Raw genomic sequence first — 21,464 nt, forward strand, 5'->3', positions numbered from 1 at the left:
CTTACCTCTTCATAAAACTTCACCTGAGGTACAGCTTCATTAATTTCATTCAAACAAAAATCTTTAAATAGCAAGAAACCTAAAGGAAAAAAATAAAAAATTTCAGGGTGGGCAATTACTTGAAATTTTATCCCACAAGGGTGTTTTCAAAGCAATGTGTTTATACCTCAACTTCTTCCTCCTCTACTTTTTTAAAAAAAAAAAAATTTCAAGAAGCTAGTGAATTAATTAATTCCTAGAAGGAAATACTGTAGGCAGAAAAATACCACATACTTGGCTCCTTGCTTCAGGATTCCTTCTCTATTCATGTTCACCCCCGCCCCCCACTTTCCACAAAAGTATGATACAACAGGGCTGGCATTCACCACCACCACTTGGAGCCGCTGACCATTGTAGCGACCAAAATAACAACCAAAGGAATAAGAGATACAGACGGTATGAAAGTGTTGGTGAGAATCACCAAGACACTAATAAACACTATGCCCACTAAAATAGGACGAAACTCCCTAAAAAACAAACAAACAAACAAAAAAAACCAGAACCTTTCTAGTCCTTTCTTCCCAAATCTTTCTAGTCCTTTCTCTTGCCACTCACTCACTATTTCCAAGTCCCTACCAAATACCTAGTGCCAGAGCAGATTACCCATTCCCAGGTCATGCTTTACTCCTTCACAACTACAAGCCTCACCTTTAAACAACTTTGCCTAGAATACCACGCCTCTCTCTGTACCTTGAAAACTCCTGAAATAACCAGAATTGGACTCAAAAGCAACCTGTGCTCTGAAGTCTTCTCTGATGAGACAGACCCTATTGCACAATCCCTGGTACACAGTAGGTGACCAATAAATGTTCACTGAATGAATGTTTACTTAGCCTTTCCAACATTCTGTCAAAATATTTACCACACACTAATTACCTGATTTATAAGGCTCCCATTCCATTTGAAAACCTAGTGCCTAGCTTAATGCCTAATGGTGATGCGTAGATAAACAAAATTAAATAGAACAAGCCGACACCAGACTGAAGGTAGACGTACTTGAAGATTATAAAATTCCAAAAAGTCAAAACAACTAAACGGAGAGTTTGCAGAAACAGAAGCTGCAGAAAGGAACTGAAGAAAGACTCACAAGGTCTACCATGTAGAGATGAAGTGGACCAGAATTCCCCAGGTGGGACTGAAAAAGGAAGTGGCTGTGATGAGATTTTAATTAACATTAGCATAAGGATCTTGTAACTTGCACTGGTCTGTGACTGATCCATAAATTCCCCTCATAGTTCCTGGAACGTGGCCTTTGAAAATGGTAAGTGCTCGTTCACTCAAACTAGAGTAGAATGACTAAGAGTACTAGTTAAACAGGCATAGCCAGACTTTACCAGGGTCAGGCGCACACCTGCAGCGGGAGCACAGCCACACTCCTCCCATGGAGAAACTGCAATGACCCCAACATAGGCAGGAAGTAGGAAATTCAAGAAGCAGGAATATGGGGAGGATACACATCTCTATCTGTTCGTATGTCAGTATTCTGATTTTAAGAGTAATGGTTGTCTCTTCATTTTCGTTCATTTCAAAGGATTTTCTAATTTCCCTTGTCATTTCTTCTTTGATCCGTGAGTCCTTCAGAAGGGTGTAGTTTAATTTCAAAATATTTGGGGATTTTTCGGACACTGATTTTCTGTTTAGCTCTGTTGTGGTCACAGAACATGCTTGGTACAATTTCAATGCTTTTAAATGCATTAAAACTTTTGGTCTATCTAGCGGAATGCTGTATGGCACTTGAAAAAAGTGTGCATTCTGTTCTTATAGGGTGGAGTGTTTCATTTAAAAGAATACAAAGGCAATTAAACCAAGTGGGCTTGATAGAGTTGTTCAACATGGTCCTCTGCAGCAACACAGATGGAACTGAAGGCCATTATCCTAAGTGAAGTAAGTCAGAAACAGAGAGTCAAATACTGCACGTTCTCATTTACAAGTGGGAGCTAAACAATGGGTACACATGGACATAGGGAGTAAAATAATAGACACTGGAAACTCCAAAAGGCAGGAGGATGGGAGAGGAGTAAGCCATGAAAAATCACACATTGGGTACAATGTACACTAAAAGCCCAGAGTTCACCACTATGCAATGTGTCTAGGTAACAAAATTGCACTTGTACCCCCTAAATCCATAAAAATAAAAAGATCATCCTCTGAATCTTTACGGAGTGTCTATTTATTTATTTATTTATTTTTGAGACGGAGTCTTGCTCTGTCGCCCAGGCTGGAGTGCAATGGCGCGATCGGCTCACTGCAACCTCCGCCTCCCAGGTTCAAGTGATTCTCCTGACTCAGCCTCCCGAGTAGCTGGGATTACAGGCATCCGCCATCATGGCCAGCTAATTTTTGCATTTTTGGTAGATACGGGGTTTCACCATGTTGGCCAGACTGGTCTCGAACTCCTGACCTCAGGTGATCCACCCGCCTTGCCCTCCCAAAGTGCTGGGATTACAGGCGTGAGCCACGGCGCGGCCATCTGTCTATTTATTCTATCCATCATCAACAGTGAAGTGTTGAACTCTCCATTTGTAATTGTAGATTTGTTCATCTTTTTTCAATGTTGTCAGTTTTTGCCACATGTATTTCTTTCTCTATTTCTGGAAGACAAAACTAACATAAGAATTTGAACTTAAGTATTTTGATCAAATTAGAGATGTTTCCAAAATATCTAAATGACAAAATGAAATAATACCACACATGGACCACTGTCTTTTGACTACACTTGGAATCAAACTGAAACTCTTCACCATAGCCTACCCACGCCCTCTGGAGTCACCATTTCCTTCTCTGGCCTCATCTCACAGTGCTTCCCCCAAGCTCACTTCACTTAGGCCAAGCTTCTGTACTGTAGTTTCTCTAACACCAAGCTCGTTCCCTTCTCAGGGTTTCTTACCAGCTATTCCCACTGCCTCACACACTTTTCCTGGATCTTCTAGACGAACAGCTCACTAGCTCACTTCAAATACCCCTTTCCTTGAGGAGGCCTTTCATGATTCTCATTCATTCCCACTGTCCTGCTGTCTCTATCTCGCATTCATTCACACACACACATCACAAAACACTTTGTAGCACTTATGATGAGCAAAAATTGTCACATGTTTATATTTGCTTCTTTACTGTCTACCTCTCTCACTACAATGTAAGCTGCAATGCATAGGGTACAGGTGTTTTATTCTCTGCTACATCTGCACAAGAGCATTGACTGTAACAAAGACAGAGCTCAGGAGAGAGAACAAAGGAAAAAAAGTAGAAGAGAGAGCATAGGTACAAGGAGAGGGAGGGAAGTTGGGGGAAAGGAGGAAGGAAGAGGACAGAAAAAGGAGGGATGAGGGAAAGAGGGAGTTGAATGAATGAACACCCAACTTTGAATGTGTTTACCTATTTATTTAAGGAAATTTCCATTGTTGGTTGGTAGAATAAGCCAAGGACTTAGTTTAACACACAATAGAAAACACAAAATATTATTTTCCTCCTGTGTGCACATAAACTGAAGCTTTACTTGCTACCAGCTGTTTAAATGGAGCTGCTAAAATGGAACAGCAGGAAGAAAGATATTTGCCTTTTGGCTAAATCCTAGATCACTGTGTCCTAGGCTGAATGCGACTTACCTTCATCAGCCTTAAATTATATAAAAAGCAAATGAAGCATGGCCTAGATTAGGGCAAAATATGAGAGGCAAAAATAAGGAAATATTTTGACTAACAAGTTCACTTCATCGTTGCAATTTCTCCAGATCTTAAAGAGTAAAAAATAGTGACCTAACACCTGCTTTGTAGATATTTGTGAAATGTGTTTACTTTGTTTCTATATTTGAACCACTGCAAAATGCTGAATATTAACTTTTTAGTGTACGTAACACCCACCATCACGATAATTTTTCAAAAATTAGTAGAAAGAATTGTATTGCTTTTTATAAAATGTAAGTTAAGAGTTTTTGAAAGTATTAAATATAAGTGGTTTCTATGAGAAAATTTGAAATTAAATCCCCTAAAAATTAAAAAGGTGAAAAGAGAAATATGAAAATTTTCTTGCAAGAAAAAATACTTGTCCTCAGTTTTGCCAAGGAGATTAAGACAGTAAGGAGAATAGACTGCATAACTGCTAAAACCTCCTCCCAATATTGACTAATTCTACAAAACATTTACTGAGTATCTACTAAGAGCCAGTGTGTTATTGACTGAGGATGTGATTGTGAAAACAGTGTTTTTCCAATAAAGGGCTTATGGATTAGTGTAAGAGACAGACAACAAGGAAATAAACATATATAATTTATGACAAGGAATATAAAGTAATTAAATATGATGCTGAGATAACGATAAAAAGAGGAAGATGTATTTCAGATAGAACGGTCAGTAAGGCCTTTCTGAGCTGTGAGACAAACAAAATACAATGCGTGTCAGATAAGAAAATGCTGCAATATGTAATCTCACTCCTCTTCAACACTGTATTGGCGGTCCTAGCCAATGCAATAAAGTAAGAAAATGAAATAAAGGTTATTCAAATTGAAAAGGAAGAATTAAAACTGATTCTATTCAATCTGGTTACCTACCTGGCAAATCCTATCTATAAGTAACTACTAGAATATGTAAGTAAATTTAGCAAGGCCACAGGACATAAGGTCATTAGATAAAAACCAATGAAATTTCTATAAACTTATAGCACATAATTTTAAAATGGAATTTTAAAAACAAGTCAATTTGTAATAACAAAGAACTATCAATACATAGGAATAAACAAATAAATGACATGCAAGACCAGTATGCTAAAAACTATAAAATGTTACTGAGAGAAATTAAAGAAGATCTAAATAAATGGAAATACATACTCAGTTCATGGACTGGAAGATTTAGTATTGCTTAGATGTTAATTCTCCCCAGATTAATTTGTAGATTCAGTGCAATTACAATCATAACTCCAACAGGCCTTTTTAAAGAAACCGACAAGCTGATTCTAAAATATATATGGAAACGCAAAAAACCTAGAATACCCAAAACATCTTAAGAAAGAAGAACAAAGTTCAAAGCCTTAATGCTATCCAATTTCAAGACTCATTACATAGCCATACTAATCTTAATCAATACATTAGATTGATTAATATGGCTATATAATGTAGTGGCATTAGAGTAAATCACTGGAGCAGAAATATAAGGTCCCAGAATATGCCCATATTTATATAGTCAATTTAAGTCTTTTCAACAAATGATGCTGGGAAAGCTGATATCCATATGGGGAAAAAGATGAAAGGAATTGTTACCTCACACCTTATAAAGAATTAAATTAAAGATTATCATAGAACTAAATGTGAAGGCTAAAATTATAATGCTTCTAGAATATATATAGAATATCTTCACAGAAAATCTTTATGCAAAAGATTTCTTAGGCAAGGTAAAGAAAGAAATGATAAATTATACTTTATCAAAATGTAGAACTTCTGTTCTTCAAAAGACACTGTTAAAAAAATAGACCAGCCATGGACTGGGGTAAAATATTATAAAACCTAAGTTAGAAAAAATGCCTTGTAAATTTGGATTCAAAGAAACAAACAAACACAATTCTTACAAATCCATGTTAAAAGAAGAACAACTCAATAAAAGAACTCAAGGAAGATTTGAACACATCACAACACATGAACAGTTCACAAGAAAGGGATATAAACAGCCAGGAAGCCCATGAAAGGGACTCAGCATCATTGGTCATCATGTAAACGTAAATTAAGCCACTCTAAGATATCCCTTCTCAACTACTAGAATGGCTAAGTTAAACATTGACAACCCCAACTGCCAGCAGGGATACAAGGCAGCCAGAACTCCAATGAGTTGCTGAGGAGGACAGACAATGCCTTGGGTCCCCCATGCCTCTGAATCAACAGGCAGAGAAGGGAGATCTTGTGTTGACTGGAGTAACTGATCCTGACTGCCAAGGGGATCCACACTAGAGAGATAAGGAAAAGCACGTCTGGAATACAGGAGATTTCCTAGGGTATCCCCCCACTATTACTATGGCCTGTGATTAAAGTCAAGGGAAACCTATAACCCAATTCAGGCAGGGCTATGAATGGCCCAGACCTTTCAGGAGTAATGATTTGGGTCATCCCACCAGGTACAGAACCATGACCGACTGAGGTGCTTGCTGATAGTAAAGGGAACACGTAATCCATGGGAGTAAGGAATACCAGCTACAACCATGTAACCAGTTACAGGAATGAGGACTGCAACTGTCATGAGTGTTTCCCCCTTATTGTGTGTATGTTAAGCAAATATCTTTGCTTTCTTCTCCACTTCTTGTCCCTTTATCATGTAACAGAAGACATACTGACTTCCTAGTGTAGCATTTAAATATTGTTAACTTTACATGATAGTATTTAAGTTGCAGGACATCGAAGAAAAGAGCAAACATCATCCAAGGACTTTGCATCCTTTTCTGGGAAAAGAGTCAGTGCATCTTCCATTGTACGCAGACTAGTTGTATCATGTTAGGTGGAAGCATGACCTTGTTATCGTCTTTACTGGAGATTAATCATGGTGTAAGGAGATGTGTATGAGCACCAGGATGACAAGGGGTGGATGTGTGATGGTTAATTTCATCTTGGAGAGTGTCCTGGAATGAGATTAAAATTTAGATCAGTAAACTGCGAGTAAGCAGATTGCTCCCCATAACGTGGGTGGGCTGCATCCAATCGGTTGAAAGCCTGAATAGAACAAAAAGATCAGATGCCCCAGGGAAGGGAGAATTTCCCAGCAGACTGCCTCCAGACTTCATCTGCACCATCAGCTATCCTGGATCTCGAGCCTGCCAGCTCACACTGCAGATTTGGACTTGCCAGTCTCCATAATCACATAAGCCCATTCCTTACAATAAGTCTCTTTCTGTCTATATACACACATCCTATTACTTCTGTATCACTGGAGAATGCTGCGTTACATAGATTTGGAGCATGGTAAAGAATATACAGTCCCTTAGGAAAATAGCTTGAAAGTTTCTTATAAAGTTACACCCACACTTATACAATGCAGTGATTCCTCTATTAGATACTTATCCAATGAAAACTTGTATCTCCAAAAAGACTTGTATAGGGAATCTTCATAGCAGCTTTATTCATAACTTATCTGAAATGATTCAAAGACTATCAACAGGAAGATAAGCAGATTGTGATATTTTCACACAATGGAATACTATTCAGCAATAAAACAAAACAAACTACTGATACATCCAGCATTGTACCTGTACTAGTCAGGGTTCTCCAGAGAAACATATAAGCAAGTAAGAGGAGACTTATAGGAATTGGCTCACATGATTACCGAGGCCAAGAAGTCCCATGCTATGCTGTCTGCAAGCTGGAGAAACAGATGGTGTAACTCAGTACAAGCTTAAAGACCTGACAACCAGGAGAACCAATGGTGTAACTCCCAAGCCAAGGCCAAAGGTCTGAGAACCAGGAAAAGGCTGCTAGTATCAATCCTGGAGTCCCAAGGTCTGAGAAACTGGAGCTCCAATGTCCAAGGGCAGGAGAAGATAGATGCCCAAGCTCAAAAAGAGAGAAAGGATGAGCTCTTTCTCCACCTTTTTGTTCTATTCCTGCAGGCCCTCAATGGATTGGGCAATAGCCACCCATATCCCTGATGGCAGATCTTTTTACACTGATTCAAATGCTAGTCTCTTCCAGAAACATCCTCACAGACACACCCAGCAATAATGTTTTACCAGCTATCTGGGTATCACATTTAATGTAGTCAAGTTGACTACTAAACTTTACCATCACCATCAGTAAGTGTCAGACATTACGTTGGTCAAAAGTTGCCAGATACAAAGAAGTATAAGCTGCATAATTCTATATATATAAATTCTAGAACAGGCAAAACTGATCTATGGTTTTTTTAAAAAAATCAGAAAAATGCTTGCCTCGATGAACATGAAATTGGGAAGAGGCATGAAGGAACTTTCTAAGAATGGAAATATTCCGTCTTTTGATAGAGGTAGGGGTTATGTGGGTCAATACATTTATCAGAATTAAAGTGTGTACAGTACTGTAAGTAAATTTACCTTAAAAAAGAACTGGAAACAAATATTAACTCTAGCTGGTAGGTTTGCTTTCACAGCAGTAAGAGTTAGCAGTTCGGAAACTATTTACAGTGTATTCTAGGCTTACACAAATGAGTAAATATATTGAGGATAATAAGAGCCTTTTTGGATAAGAGAGTTGAAATATGGAAAGAGAACAGAATGTACATTGTAGCACTGAATTGGAATGGGAGTATCTATTTGAACTCATTGTTTCTGGTAGGTAGATATGTGGACACATACACATATACACAAACATTTCCTTGCTCTGTTTGTAAAGGTCTAGAAGCAATGACACACCGGCAGCAATGAGCACTTCTAGTGTCCAAATTTAGGCTGCTAAACACTGTTCTCCATTAAAAGCAACTAGAGCTCCTTAGAGAAAAGGCTGATTGATTCTAGGGCAAGGACAGTGAATAAATAACAACATGAGCTTTAAACATCTGCTAGAAAGTAAGCAAGCACTTGTAGGATGATGGAGCTATATGAACAGGAACCAGCTTGAAAGCGCTCCTGGTAGCCAAAACTGGGAAAATTTGAACATCAAAATAAATAAGAAGAGTAATAGATCATAACCCATTAGATAAATTAAGGATCTATGAATGCATACTGATATAAATAAGCAAATAAATAGGGAGAAGGAAAAGCGCTTTCTTTTTTTTTTTTATTTTAAAATTAAAATACATTTTAATTGTAACTTTTCTCAAAACATCTCATTGCCTTTTTTTTTTTCTTTTTTTTTTTTTTATTATACTTTAGGGTTTTAGGGTACATGTGCACAATGTGCAGGTTTGTTACATATGTATCCGTGTGCCATGTTGATTTCCTGCACCCATTAACTCGTCATTTAGCATTAGGTGTATCTCCTAATGCTGTCCCTCCCCCCTCCCCCCACCCCACAACAGTCCCCGGAGCGTGATGTTCCCCTTCCTGTGTCCATGAGTTCTCATTGTTCAATTCCCACCTATGAGTGAGAACATGCGGTGTTTGGTTTTTTGTCCTTGCGATAGTTTACTGAGAATGATGTTTTCCAGTTTCATCCATGTCCCTACAAAGGACACGAACTCATCATTTTTTATGGCTGCATAGTATTCCATGGTGTATATGTGCCACATTTTCTTAATCCAGTCTATCGTTGTTGGACATTTGGGTTGGTTCCAACTCTTTGCTATTGTGAATAGTGCCGCAATAAACATACGTGTGCATGTGTCTTTATAGCAGCATGATTTATAGTCCTTTGGGTATATACCCAGTAATGGGATGGCTGGGTCAAATGGTATTTCTAGTTCTAGATCCCTGAGGAATCGCCACATTGACTTCCACAATGGTTGAACTAGTTTACAGTCCCACCAACAGTGTAAAAGTGTTCCTATTTCTCCACATCCTCTCCAGCACCTGTTGTTTCCTGATTTTTTAATGATGGCCATTCTAACTGGTGTGAGATGGTATCTCACTGTGGTTTTGATTTGCATTTCTCTGATGGCCAGTGATGAGGAGCATTTCTTCATGTGTTTTTTGGCTGCATAAATGTCTTCTTTTGAGAAGTGTCTGTTCATGTCCTCTGCCCACTTTTTGATGGGGTTGTTTGTTTTTTTCTTGTAAATTTGTTTGAGTTCATTGTAGATTCTGGATATTAGCCCTTTGTCAGATGAGTAGGTTGCAAAAATTTTCTCCCATTGTGTAGGTTGCCTGTTCACTCTGATGACAGTTTCTTTTGCTGTGCAGAAGCTCTTTAGTTTAATGCGATCCCATTTGTCGATTTTGGCTTTTGTTGCCATTGCTTTTGGTGTTTTAGACATGAAGTCCTTGCCCACGCCTATGTCCTGAATGGTATTCCCTAGGTTTTCTTGTAGGATTTTAATGGTTTTAGGTCTAACATATAAGTCTTTAATCCATCTTGAATTAATTTTTGTATAAGGTGTAAGGAAGGGATCCAGTTGCAGCTTTCTACATATGGCTAGCCAGTTTTCCCAGCACCATTTATTAAACAGGGAATCCTTTCCCCATTTCTTGTTTTTGTCGGGTTTGTCAAAGATCAGATAGTTGTAGCTATGCGGCATCATTTCTGAGGGCTCTGTTCTGTTCCATTGATCTATGTCTCTGTTGTGGTACCAGTACCATGCTGTTTTGGTTACTGTAGCCTTGTAGTATAGTTTGAAGTCAGGTAGCATGATGCCTCCAGCTTTGTTCTTTTGGCTTAGGATTGACTTGGCGATGCGGGCTCTTTTTTGGTTCCATATGAACTTTAAAGTAGTTTTTTCCAATTCTGTGAAGAAAGTCATTGGTGGCTTGATGGGGATGGCATTGAATCTATAAATTACCTTGGGCAGTATGGCCATTTTCACGATATTGATTCTTCCAACCCATGAGCATGGAATGTTCTTCCATTTGTTTGTATCCTCTTTTATTTCATTGAGCAGTGGTTTGTAGTTCTCCTTGAAGAGGTCCTTCACATCCCTTGTAAGTTGGATTCCTAGGTATTTTATTCTCTTTGAAGCCATTGTGAATGGGAGTTCACTCATGATTTGGCTCTCTGTTTGTCTGTTATTGGTGTACAATGGGGTTTTCTAGATATACAATCATGTCATCTGCAAACAGGGACAATTTGACTTCCTCTTTTCCTAATTGAATACCTTTTATTTCCTTCTCCTGCCTGATTGCTCTGGCCAGAACTTCCAGCACTATGTTGAATAGGAGCGGTGAGAGAGGGCATCCCTGTCTTGTGCCAGTTTTCAGAGGGAATGCTTCCAGTTTTTGCCCATTCAGTATGATATTGGCTGTGGGTTTGTTGTAGATAGCTCTTATTATTTTGAGATACGACCCATCAATACCTAATTTATTGAGAGTTTTTAGCATGAAGGGTTGTTGAATTTTGTCAAAGGCCTTTTCTGCATCTATTGAGATAATCATGTGGTTTTTGTCTTTGGTTCTGCTTATATGCTGGATTACATTTATTGATTTGCGTATGTTGAACCAGCCTTGCATCCCAGGGATGAAGCCCACTTGATCATGGTGGATAAGCTTTTTGATGTGCTGCTGGATTCGGTTTGCCAGTATTTTATTGAGGATTTTTGCATCAATGTTCATCAAGGATATTGGTCTGAAATTCTCTTTTTTGGTTATGTCTCTGCCAGGTTTTGGTATCAGGATGATGCTGGCTTCGTAAAATGTGTTAGGGAGGATTCCCTCTTTTTCTATCGATTGGAATAGTTTCAGAAGGAATGGTACCAGTTCTTCCTTGTACCTCTGGTAGAATTCAGCTGTGAATCCATCAGGTCCTGGACTCTTTTTGGTTGGTAAGCTATTGATTATTGCCACAATTTCAGAACCTGTTATTGGTCTATTCAGAGATTCAACTTCTTCCTGGTTTAGTCTTGGGAGGGTGTATTTGTCGAGGAATTTATCCATTTCTTCTAGATTTTCTAGTTTATTTGCATAGAGGTGTTTGTAGTATTCTCTGATGGTAGATTGTATTTCTGTGGGATCGGTGGTGATATCCCCTTTTTCATTTTTTATTGCATCTATTTGATTCTTCTCTGTTTTCTTCTTTATTAGTCTTGCTAGCGGTCCATCAATTTTGTTGATCTTTTCAAAAAACCAGCTCCTGGATTCATTAATTTTTTGAAGGGTTTTTTGTGTCTCTATTTCCTTCAGTTCTGCTCTGATTTTAGTTATTTCTAGCCTTCTGCTAGCTTTTGAATGTGTTTGCTCTTGCTTTTCTAGTTCTTTTAATTGTGATGTTAGGGTGTCAATTTTGGATCTTTCCTGCTTTCTCTTGTGGGCATTTAGTGCTATAAATTTCCCTCTACACACTGCTTTGAACGTGTCCCAGAGATTCTGGTATGTTGTGTCTTTGTTCTCGTTGGTTTCAAAGAACATCTTTATTTCTGCCTTCATTTCATTATGTATCCAATAGTCATTCAGGAGCAGGTTGTTCAGTTTCCATGTAGTTGAGCGGTTTTGACTGAGTTTCTTAATCCTGAGTTCTAGTTTGATTGCACTGTGGTCTGAGAGACAGTTTGTTATAATCTCTGTTCTTTTACATTTGCTGAGAAGAGCTTTACTTCCAACTATGTGGTCAATTTTGGAATAGGTGTGGTGTGGTGCTGAAAAAAATGTATATTCTGTTGATTTGGGGTGGAGAGTTCTGTAGATGTCTATTAGGTCCACTTTGTGTAGAGCTGAGTTCAATTCCTGGATATCCTTGTTAACTTTCTGTCTCGTTGATCTGTCTAATGCTGACAGTGGGGTGTTAAAATCTCCCATTATTATTGTGTGGGAGTTTAAGTCCCTTTGTAGGTCACTGAGGACTTGCTTTATGAATCTGGGTGCTCCTGTGTTGGGTGCATATATATTTAGGATAGTTAGCTCTTCTTGTTGAATTGATCCCTTTACCATTATGTAATGGCCTTCTTTGTCTCTTTTGATCTTTGTTGGTTTAAAGTCTATTTTATCAGAGACTAGGATTGCAACCCCTGCCTTTTTTTGTTTTCCAGTTGCTTGATAGATCTTCCTCCATCCCTTTATTTTGAGTCTATGTGTGTCTCTGCACGTGAGATGGGTTTCCTGAATACAGCACACTGATGGGTCCTGACTCCTAATCCAGTTTGCCAGTCTGTGTCTTTTGATTGGAGCGTTTAGCCCATTTACATTTAACGTGAATATTGTTATGTGTGAATCTGATCCTGTCATTATGATGTTAGTTGGTTATTTTGCTCGTTAGTTGCTATAGTTTCTTCCTAGCCTCGATGGTCTTTACAATTTGGCATGTTTTTGCAGGGGCTGGTACCGGTTGTTCCTTTCCATGTTTAGTGCTTCCTTCAGGAGCTCTTTTAGGGCAGGCCTGGTGGTGACGAAATCACTCAGCGTTTGCTTGTCTGTAAAGTATTTTATTTCTCCTTCACTTATGAAGCTTAGTTTGGCGGGATAGGAAATTCTGGGTTGAAAATTCTTTTCTTTAAGAATGTTGAATATCGGCCCCCACTCTCTTCTGGCTTGTAGAGTTTCTGCTGAGAGATCAGCTGTTAGTCTGATGGGCTTCCCTTTGTGGGTAACCCGACCTTTCTCTCTGGCTGCCCTTAACATTTTTTCCTTCATTTCAACTTTGGTGAATCTGACAATTATGTGTCTTGGAGTTGCCCTTCTCGAGGAGTATGTTTGTGGCGTTCTCTGTATTTCCTGAATCTGAATGCTGGCCTGCCTTGCTAGATTGGGGAAGTTCTCCTGGATAATATCTTGCAGAGTGTTTTCCAACTTGGTTCCATTCTCCCCATCATTTTCAGGTACACCAATCAGACGTAGGTTTGGTCTTTTCACATAGTCCCAAATTTCTTGGAGGCTTTGTTCATTTCTTTTTATTCTTTTTTCCCTAAACTTCCCTTCTCTCTTCATTTCATTCATTTCATCTTCTATGAGCGATACCCTTTCTTCCAGTTGATCGCATCTGCTACTGAGGCTTCTGCATTCTTCGCGTAGTTCTCGAAACTTGGCTTTCAGCTCCATCATCTCCTTTAAGACCTTCTCTCCATTGGTTATTCTAGTTATCCATTCTTCTAATTTTTTTTCAAAGTTTTTAACTTCTTTGCTATTGTTTTGAATTTCCTCTCGTAGCTCAGAGTAGTTTGATCGTCTGAAGCCTTCTTCTCTCAACTCATCAAAGTCGTCCTCCATCCAGCTTTGTTCCGTTGCTGGTGAGGAACTGCGTTCCTTTGGAGGAGGAGAGGTGCTCTGTTTTTTAGAGTTTCCAGTTTTTTTGGTCTGTTTTTTCCCCATCTTTGTGGTTTTGTCTACTTTTTGTCTTCGATGATGGTGATGTACAGATGGGTTTTTGGTGTGGATGTCCTTTCTGTTTGTTAATTTTCCTTCTACCAGACAAGACCCTCAGCTGCAGGTCTGTTAGAGTTTACTAGAGGTCCACTCCAGACCCTGTTGGCTGGGTGTCAGCACCGGTGGCTGCAGAACAGCGGATTTTCGTGAGACCACAAATTCAGCTGTCTGATAGTTCCTCTGAATGTTTTGTCTCAGAGGAGTACCCGGTTGAATGAGGTGTCAGTCTGTCCCTACTGGGGGGGTGCCTCCCAGTTAGGCTGCTCAGGGGTGAGGGACCCACGGAAAAGCGCTTTCTTATAGTCAAATGCCAATCAAAAACTATGGAATGAATGATGAAGTCAGAAAACTGATGGGTGCCAAAACTAGTGGGTAAGTTTGAGTAGGAGCAGAATATTTACGTAGTGCAAAAGTAACTCCCACGAGTTACTTACTTACAAAGGGAAAACTCATAAGTAACAGTGGAGGATGCTAGCAAACACCCCCTTTAAGCAAATGGTCAAAATTAACAATCACCACACTTGGGACAATGCAACATTATGATGCCTTGAGAACAACACGACATCTGACCTATGGTCTCCCAACAAAAGTGCCTAATATGAATCTTAATTATTATGAACCACTAAACAAAACAAAAGAAAGGGATATTTTACAAAATAGTTGTTCTGTACTCTTTACAAATGTTAAGGTCAAGAAAGTAAAAGAAAGCTGAGGGATTTGTCCAGATTAAAGGAGACTAAAGGTATGACAAGGAAATGCAGGCATGATCCCACACTCAATCCTGGACCAGGAAAAATTATAGCAAAAAAGAACATTTTGGGGAACAATTGTTGAAATGTGAATATGGACTTTGGATTAGACAGTAGTATTATATCTGTGCTCAATGTCCTGATTTTGAACATCATACTGTGGTTCTCTAAAAGAATAACCTTGTTCTTAAGAAATACAGGCTGAAACATATAACGGTCAAGAGGTGTGATGTCTCTAAATTACACCCTCCAAAAATCATAAAAAGAACGAATAATGAAACAAATGAGGCAAAGTGTATACAAACAATGAAACTGTTTAAATCAGGGGTGTCCAGTCTTTCAGCTTCTCTGAGACACATTGGAAGAAGAATTGTCTTGGGCCACACGTTAACAAAAAAACAAATCACAAATACATCTCAATATTTTAAGGAAGTTTATGAATTTGTGTGGGGCCACATTCAAAGCCATCGTGGGCTGCATGCAGCCCGCAGGCCGCAAGTTGGACAAGCTTGGTTTAAAGCGTATACAGAATTCCTCATACCATTCTTATGACTTTTCTGAGTTTGAAGTTATTTCAAAATATAATTTTAAAATGCATATCAAAATACAGTTATAAGAAAAGCGGCAAAATCACAAAACTCGTTTATGACTAAGATTATATATAATTATTGGCAAAAAGGCTAGAGAAAAATAACTGAAATTTGGCTTTTAACTATTAGAAATTTTATGTGACTAATAATAGAAATGATTGCTGTCAAATTAGCTTTTCAAATATTTATTCCTTTTATAATTAGTAATTTCCAACCCATTTAAAAACTATGTATAGACATTTGCACTGGAAGAAAACTTATAGCACTTTAAATCCTTGAACAAACACAATATAATGGAAATGCTAATATAATTTAACTAGAACAATGTTAATAAGCTCCCTTATAATTAAACATAATTCTGGGAGGAAACATAAAGGTGCTTTAATGCAGCAAATCAGTTACATGTTCCAAGAGTTTTCTAAAATATTTTATCATAACAATTTGAAGATTATCATTTTCACATATTATATTTCTCTATAGCCTTTTGAGTAAAACACCCTAAGCAAGCACACTAGCTCCCGTATAATTGGAAATTCCCTCCAACCCCTGCAAGCACCACGAAACAATTACCTTACATCTTATCATCCAGCATCACAACACGTATCATGAGACAGCCCCATTGACCATACTAGAATTATCTCTAAACCAGGATCTCTAAACCAGCATTACATGTTAGACCTTGCGTCTTAACTTTTCCATGTGAACAAATTAACAAAACAGGTGTTAGGTTTCCCTAATATTAGTACATTTTTTCATGTTTAAAAGAAAAACCCCTTGGATTAATCTCCAGAATTTTTTCAACTCTAAGATTCTATATCTCTAAATAAAATAAAATTAATCAAATTAGTCATTAATTGAATGGTGAAAAATACAAACGTAACTAATAATCATGAAATCAAAGAGAAGAAGAAAATGGAACGGACAAAAGCAAGCTGGTTATTGAAAGACCTTAAAAGCTAGGGACAAACACCTAGGCAGTAACATGAAGGTCTAGAAATAAAAATTAAATTATCCAAAGAGCAGATAGTGAACACTCACCATAACTATGTTGTATGGAATAATAAAAAGCCCTAATAATCAAATTATCAAATTATTTTAATGCATTTTCTTTTAAAGTTTCAAAAGTTTGACCAACCAAAGCATTAAAATAAAACATGAAAAACCCACTATTTAAAATATTATCATGAAATGCACAATCAACCATTTTGCCAAGAGATAATGGAATCAAAATTGCCCTAAATTATAATTTGCTTGAGAAATAAATTAATTAAATAGAGGTATTCATATATTTGGTGCACATTCTCTATTGATATCTTTATTTATTAGTACTGAACAATGGGAAATTTAAACTTAAGCAACAGAACAATTAATAATAACACACCAAAAAACCCAACACTTACGAATAAATCTAACCAGATATGTGCATGATTGTATGCTAAAAACTACAAAATACTAATGAACAAAAACAGAAGTGATCCAAATAAGTAAGAATAAAACCATGTTCACGGAATGGATCGGAAGACTTGATATTGGTAAGATGGCCATTCTTCCCAAATCAATTTATAGACTTAACATGATCCTAGTCAAAAATCCAGCAGAAACTTTTGTTAAAAAATCAATAAACTGATTCTAAAATTTATATTAAAAATCAAAAGAACTAGAATAATAAACTTTTTGAAAATAACAAAAAGGATTTACACTATCTGGTTTCAAGATATATTATAGGCCGGGCACAGTGGCTCACGCCTGTAATCCTAGCACTTTGGGAGGCCGAGGCGGGTGGATCACTTCAGGTCAGGAGTTCGAAGCCAGCCTAGCCAACATGGTGAAACCCTGTCTGTAATAAAAATACAAAAAAAAAAAAAATTAGCCAGGCTTGGTGGCAGGTGCCTGTAATCCCAACTACTTGGGGGGCTGAGGCAGGAGAATCACTTGAACCTGGAAGGCAGAGGTTGCAGTGAGCCAAGATCATGCCACTGCACTCCAGCCTGGGAGACAGAGCAAGACTCTGTCTCAAAAAACAAAAAAACAAACAACAAAAAAAAGATATATTATAAAGATACAGTAATCCAGGCAGTATGCTGTTGGAGAAAAGGATAAACACATAGATCAATGAAAAAGAATACAGTCCAGAAATAGATCTACATATACATAATCAATTGATTTTTCACCAAGGTGCAAGGATGGTTCAATGAGGAGAAGAAAGCCTTTTCAACAAATGGTGCTGGAACAATTGAACATCTCTGTGCAAAAATATGTGATTCCTACAAAAATTAACTCAAAATGGATAACAGAATTAAATATAAATCTTCAAACTATAAAATTGTAGGAAAAAATTCAAGAAAATCTTTGCAACCTTGGGTTAAAGCAAAGGTCACCAAGATCCAACATGATCTATAAGAGTGAAAACTGGCAAATTCAATTTCATTATACTTTAAAACTTCTGTTCTACATGCTTAAGAAAATGCAAAGACATGCCACATATTTGGAGAAAATATTTGCAAAATATATATCTGCTAAAGGACTTGTATCCAAAACATATGAAAGACTCTCAAAATGCAATAATGAGAACACAAACCAATATTTTTGAGCAAAAGACTTGAACACACTTTCACCAAAGAAGATATATAAATGTCAACTGAGCACATGAAAAATTAACATCATTAGTCATTAGGAAAATACCAATTAAAATCACGATAAGATAATCCTATATACTTACTAGAATAACAAAAGCAAAAAAGACAAGAAAAGACAACAGCAATGCTGGTAAGGATGTGGGGCAGTTGGAACTCTTAGACTGCTAGTAGGAATGCAATTTGTATAGCCTCTTTGAAAGCAGTTTCTTTAAACAAACATTTGTCGTTTGACCCAATAATCCCACTCCTAAGTATTTACCAAGAGAAATAAAAATGTATGCTCTTATAGTCACACAGAAATCTGCAAACAGTTACTTAAAGTAGCTAGCTTTACTCGAAACAACCCAAATGTTCAGTTGGTGGATGGATAAACCAACTGTGATGCATCCATACAATGGAAGCTTCCCAATACACGGGAATGAACTACTGATATGTGCAACATGCCAGTCTCAAACACATCATGCTAAATAAAAGAAACAAAAGGCTACATGCTAAATGATTCCACTTATAAGACATTCTGGAAAAGGAGAAATCATAGGAACAGAAAACAGATCCATAGTTGCCAGGAGCTGGAGCATAAGCTGTGGGTTGACTACGAAGGGTCACCAGGAATTTGGAGAGGTAACTAACTGCTCTGTATCTTGATTTTGGTAGTAGCTGCACACTTTATGCATTGGTCAAAACTCACAGAATTGTAGATCTAATTGCTAAATTTTACTTTATTTAAATTATACCTCAATAAACCTGCACCTCCACCCTCCACCTAAATAAAAATAACACCATGGAAGAAGAAATAAAAATAAAATTGGGTACATACAGTTGAGCCAGGAATAAAGCTCAGAGATGTTCCCTCACAGTGGCTGTAAGTAGGCCACAAATTGGAATCTAAAATTTTTAGAAGCCAGCCTGATCACTTGCATAGTTCTCAATGTCTACAGCATGTTTTCATAAACACAAGTTTGTATGGAGGATAAAATTATTCACACATGGAAGTGTGGACTAAAATAAGTTGTTAGAAAGGTTCTTGGTAATACAGAGGTCATAAACAAGTACTCTTAACACGTCCAGGATACATTCTTCACAAATGAAAATAAGGGAAATTGTAGATGACAAATAAAAAAGTAAATTCATAAATAAAGAAAAAAGCATATAGATATAAAACCTGAAAACTCCCATAAGATGTCATGTCCCTACTGGCTAGGGATTACTAACCTACATTCCCAATTAACAATTGTCTGCTTTTTTTCTTCCAAGTTCCAATAGGAGCAAATAAACATAAATCAAAGTGAGTATTCAGTTAACTATAATTATCTATTTCATAGTTAATTATAATCATCTATTTCATATAAGCCTTAAATACATTTATTTTTATTTAACTCTACTTTTCAAATTGGAACTTTTACTTCTTGACTTAAAACTTTACAGGAGGAGAAAATTATAAATGAAATATAATTTGGGAATATTGTAAATAGTTGGATCTTCTTCTAAAACCCAAGTTCTCCATCCTGCCCACAATTTAAATTCAACACATATGTATTCTTCCAGCATACCAATAAATTATTCCTAGATTAATTAATGGGATCATTCATTTAGATAATGGAGAGATTTTGAGCCATGAATATTAAGAGTCCAATAGACAAAAGCACAAATGGAAATGAATGTGGCCAAAGAAAAATTCATGGAATGTTCCAAGCAATTGGCTCTTGACTCAAAAAGGAACAACGCGAACTGGGACTGGGAGGGAAATGTAAGAATGCAGGGGTGAGAAAATTCTATCAAACCCTTCCAATGGTTGGATTGCTTTCAGCCTTTTAAAACCATTATGTAATGACAGAAAAGTAAAAATTTCTGACTATGCCACCATGCTAATACTCCTCTCCAGATTGCACTCAATTTTTTCATTTATCACAGTTCTCTGCACATCAGACAGTAAACAAACTGACAGTTAAAATAAGAGAGATTTAAAATAATTTAAAATGAAATAGAAATATTATTCAAATAAGCCATATGACTTACATTTCCCAGAGACTTCTCTAAGAACAAATATTAAAGCTGGCATTATGGAAATCAGGGTCTGAGTGTACAACACAAGTCATCTATCCACCTCTCTGGACAAAGTGGGAGTGGGGAGGTTGTGAGCATGCTGAGTCTAACCATAATTTTAACAAGGAAGAAACAGAATAAGAGCCAACCAATCGATACACATGAGTTTGCTTTGTGATAATTCATGTGGCTATGAACTCATGATTTCAGTACTTTTCTATATGTATGTTTTATTAAATCAATAAAAGTTTATTGAAAATAAGAGAATCAGCCAGGAAGTATTTATGGCATGATATTATAATGTAAAATGAAGGGGTCCTCAATGCAATTGTACTCTGATTGGAGATCCTGATAGCTACACACAAAATGATAACACTTACTTGTCTTGTATTAAGCGCCAAATTCACTTGGTAGAGGAGAAATGCTAAAACGTCAGTGTTACTTCCTTAGATGACAGCAACAGCACCCTCACTAAGCTCCCAGCCACCTGTCATCCTCCTTTCCAATTCATCCTTCATGCTACTCACATCAGATCTGGAGCTGATCATGACACTTCCTTGCTTTGAAACTTTCCATGGGTGTTGCAGAGGATGTTGGATAAGACATTCATGTTACTGCAACGCACACCACGCTCTGTCCCATACCTCTACCATGCAAATGCACTGGCATAGACCTGACCTGCCCAGACCTGACCTGCCCACCCGCCAGCCAGGTGTCCCTTACGACTTACAGTCCCCTGCATAGAGTTGGGAGAAAAGACATCAAAGTCATCACAGTGATTTCTTAATGGCCTTGGCCCAGAGGTGACACACCCCACTTTTCTGAAAAGATGGGAGAAACTAGTAACAGTAGTTGCCTTTGGGGTGACAGTGGTTCCAGCAGGTTCCAGCACCCACAGCTCCATATGCTGTATTAACCTATTTACCGTAAATCCTGCCTCTGTATCTTCACATGGACTCCTTCCATCTTGGCAGCCACCCTCTCTTCACCAATCCCCTGGAAATTCTCTGCCATCCACTTGTCTAGCCCCTTTCTCACAAGCCTCTTTTCCTGCAGGCTTGACCTGGTTAACACCCGCTACACCTTTAGGGCTTCAAGCGAGCACCACAGAAAGCAGTACCTCCCCGAGGTAAGGCAGAGCTGCCCCTTCTATGCTCCCACAGCACTGGGTTCTTACCATTTTCAGAGCATGATCTGGCTTTATTACAATGATTTGTTTTTATTTTATAAATGAATAATATAGTTCAAAATTGCTAGAATATATTTTAAAAGTTTTCCTCTCTTTCCTGCACTTCATCTTCCTGCCCAGTCACGTACCATCACCATCACCCCCAAGGCACCTGCTGTTATTAGTTTCTTCCATCTTTTCAGGAAAGTGGGGCATGTCACCCTTGGGCCACGGCTGTTAAGAAATCGATGTGACAGCTCTCTGCAAGGGACTCCCAAGTCCTAAGGGACACCAGTGCCACAAGATGGAAGTGCACGGAGAAAAGCCTCATGCTGATCTGTAACAACCTGTTACAAATGTT

General features: G+C 37.8%; 1 protein-coding gene across 6 annotated transcripts in view; it reads right to left on the reverse strand.

Annotated features, from left to right (window-relative positions):
• Positions 1-21,464, reverse strand: part of GRK3 (G protein-coupled receptor kinase 3) — a 170,485-nt gene that overhangs the window by 84,285 nt on the left and 64,736 nt on the right. For 4 of the 6 annotated variants that reach the window (XR_010117117.1, XM_063623418.1, XM_055254259.2 and 1 more), the window contains exon 3: positions 6-79. The exons of the other annotated variants lie outside the window; for them this stretch is intronic. Coding sequence is in view for 3 of the 4 variants with exons in the window: in XM_063623418.1 (XP_063479488.1) it covers positions 6-79 (74 nt within the window). In the remaining variant the exon portion in view is untranslated. The remainder of the gene's footprint in view (positions 1-5; positions 80-21,464) is intronic. 6 annotated transcript variants of the gene reach the window in all.

Source organism: Symphalangus syndactylus, chromosome 18 (assembly GCF_028878055.3).
Source record: "Symphalangus syndactylus isolate Jambi chromosome 18, NHGRI_mSymSyn1-v2.1_pri, whole genome shotgun sequence".
Classification (NCBI taxonomy): domain Eukaryota; kingdom Metazoa; phylum Chordata; class Mammalia; order Primates; family Hylobatidae; genus Symphalangus; species Symphalangus syndactylus.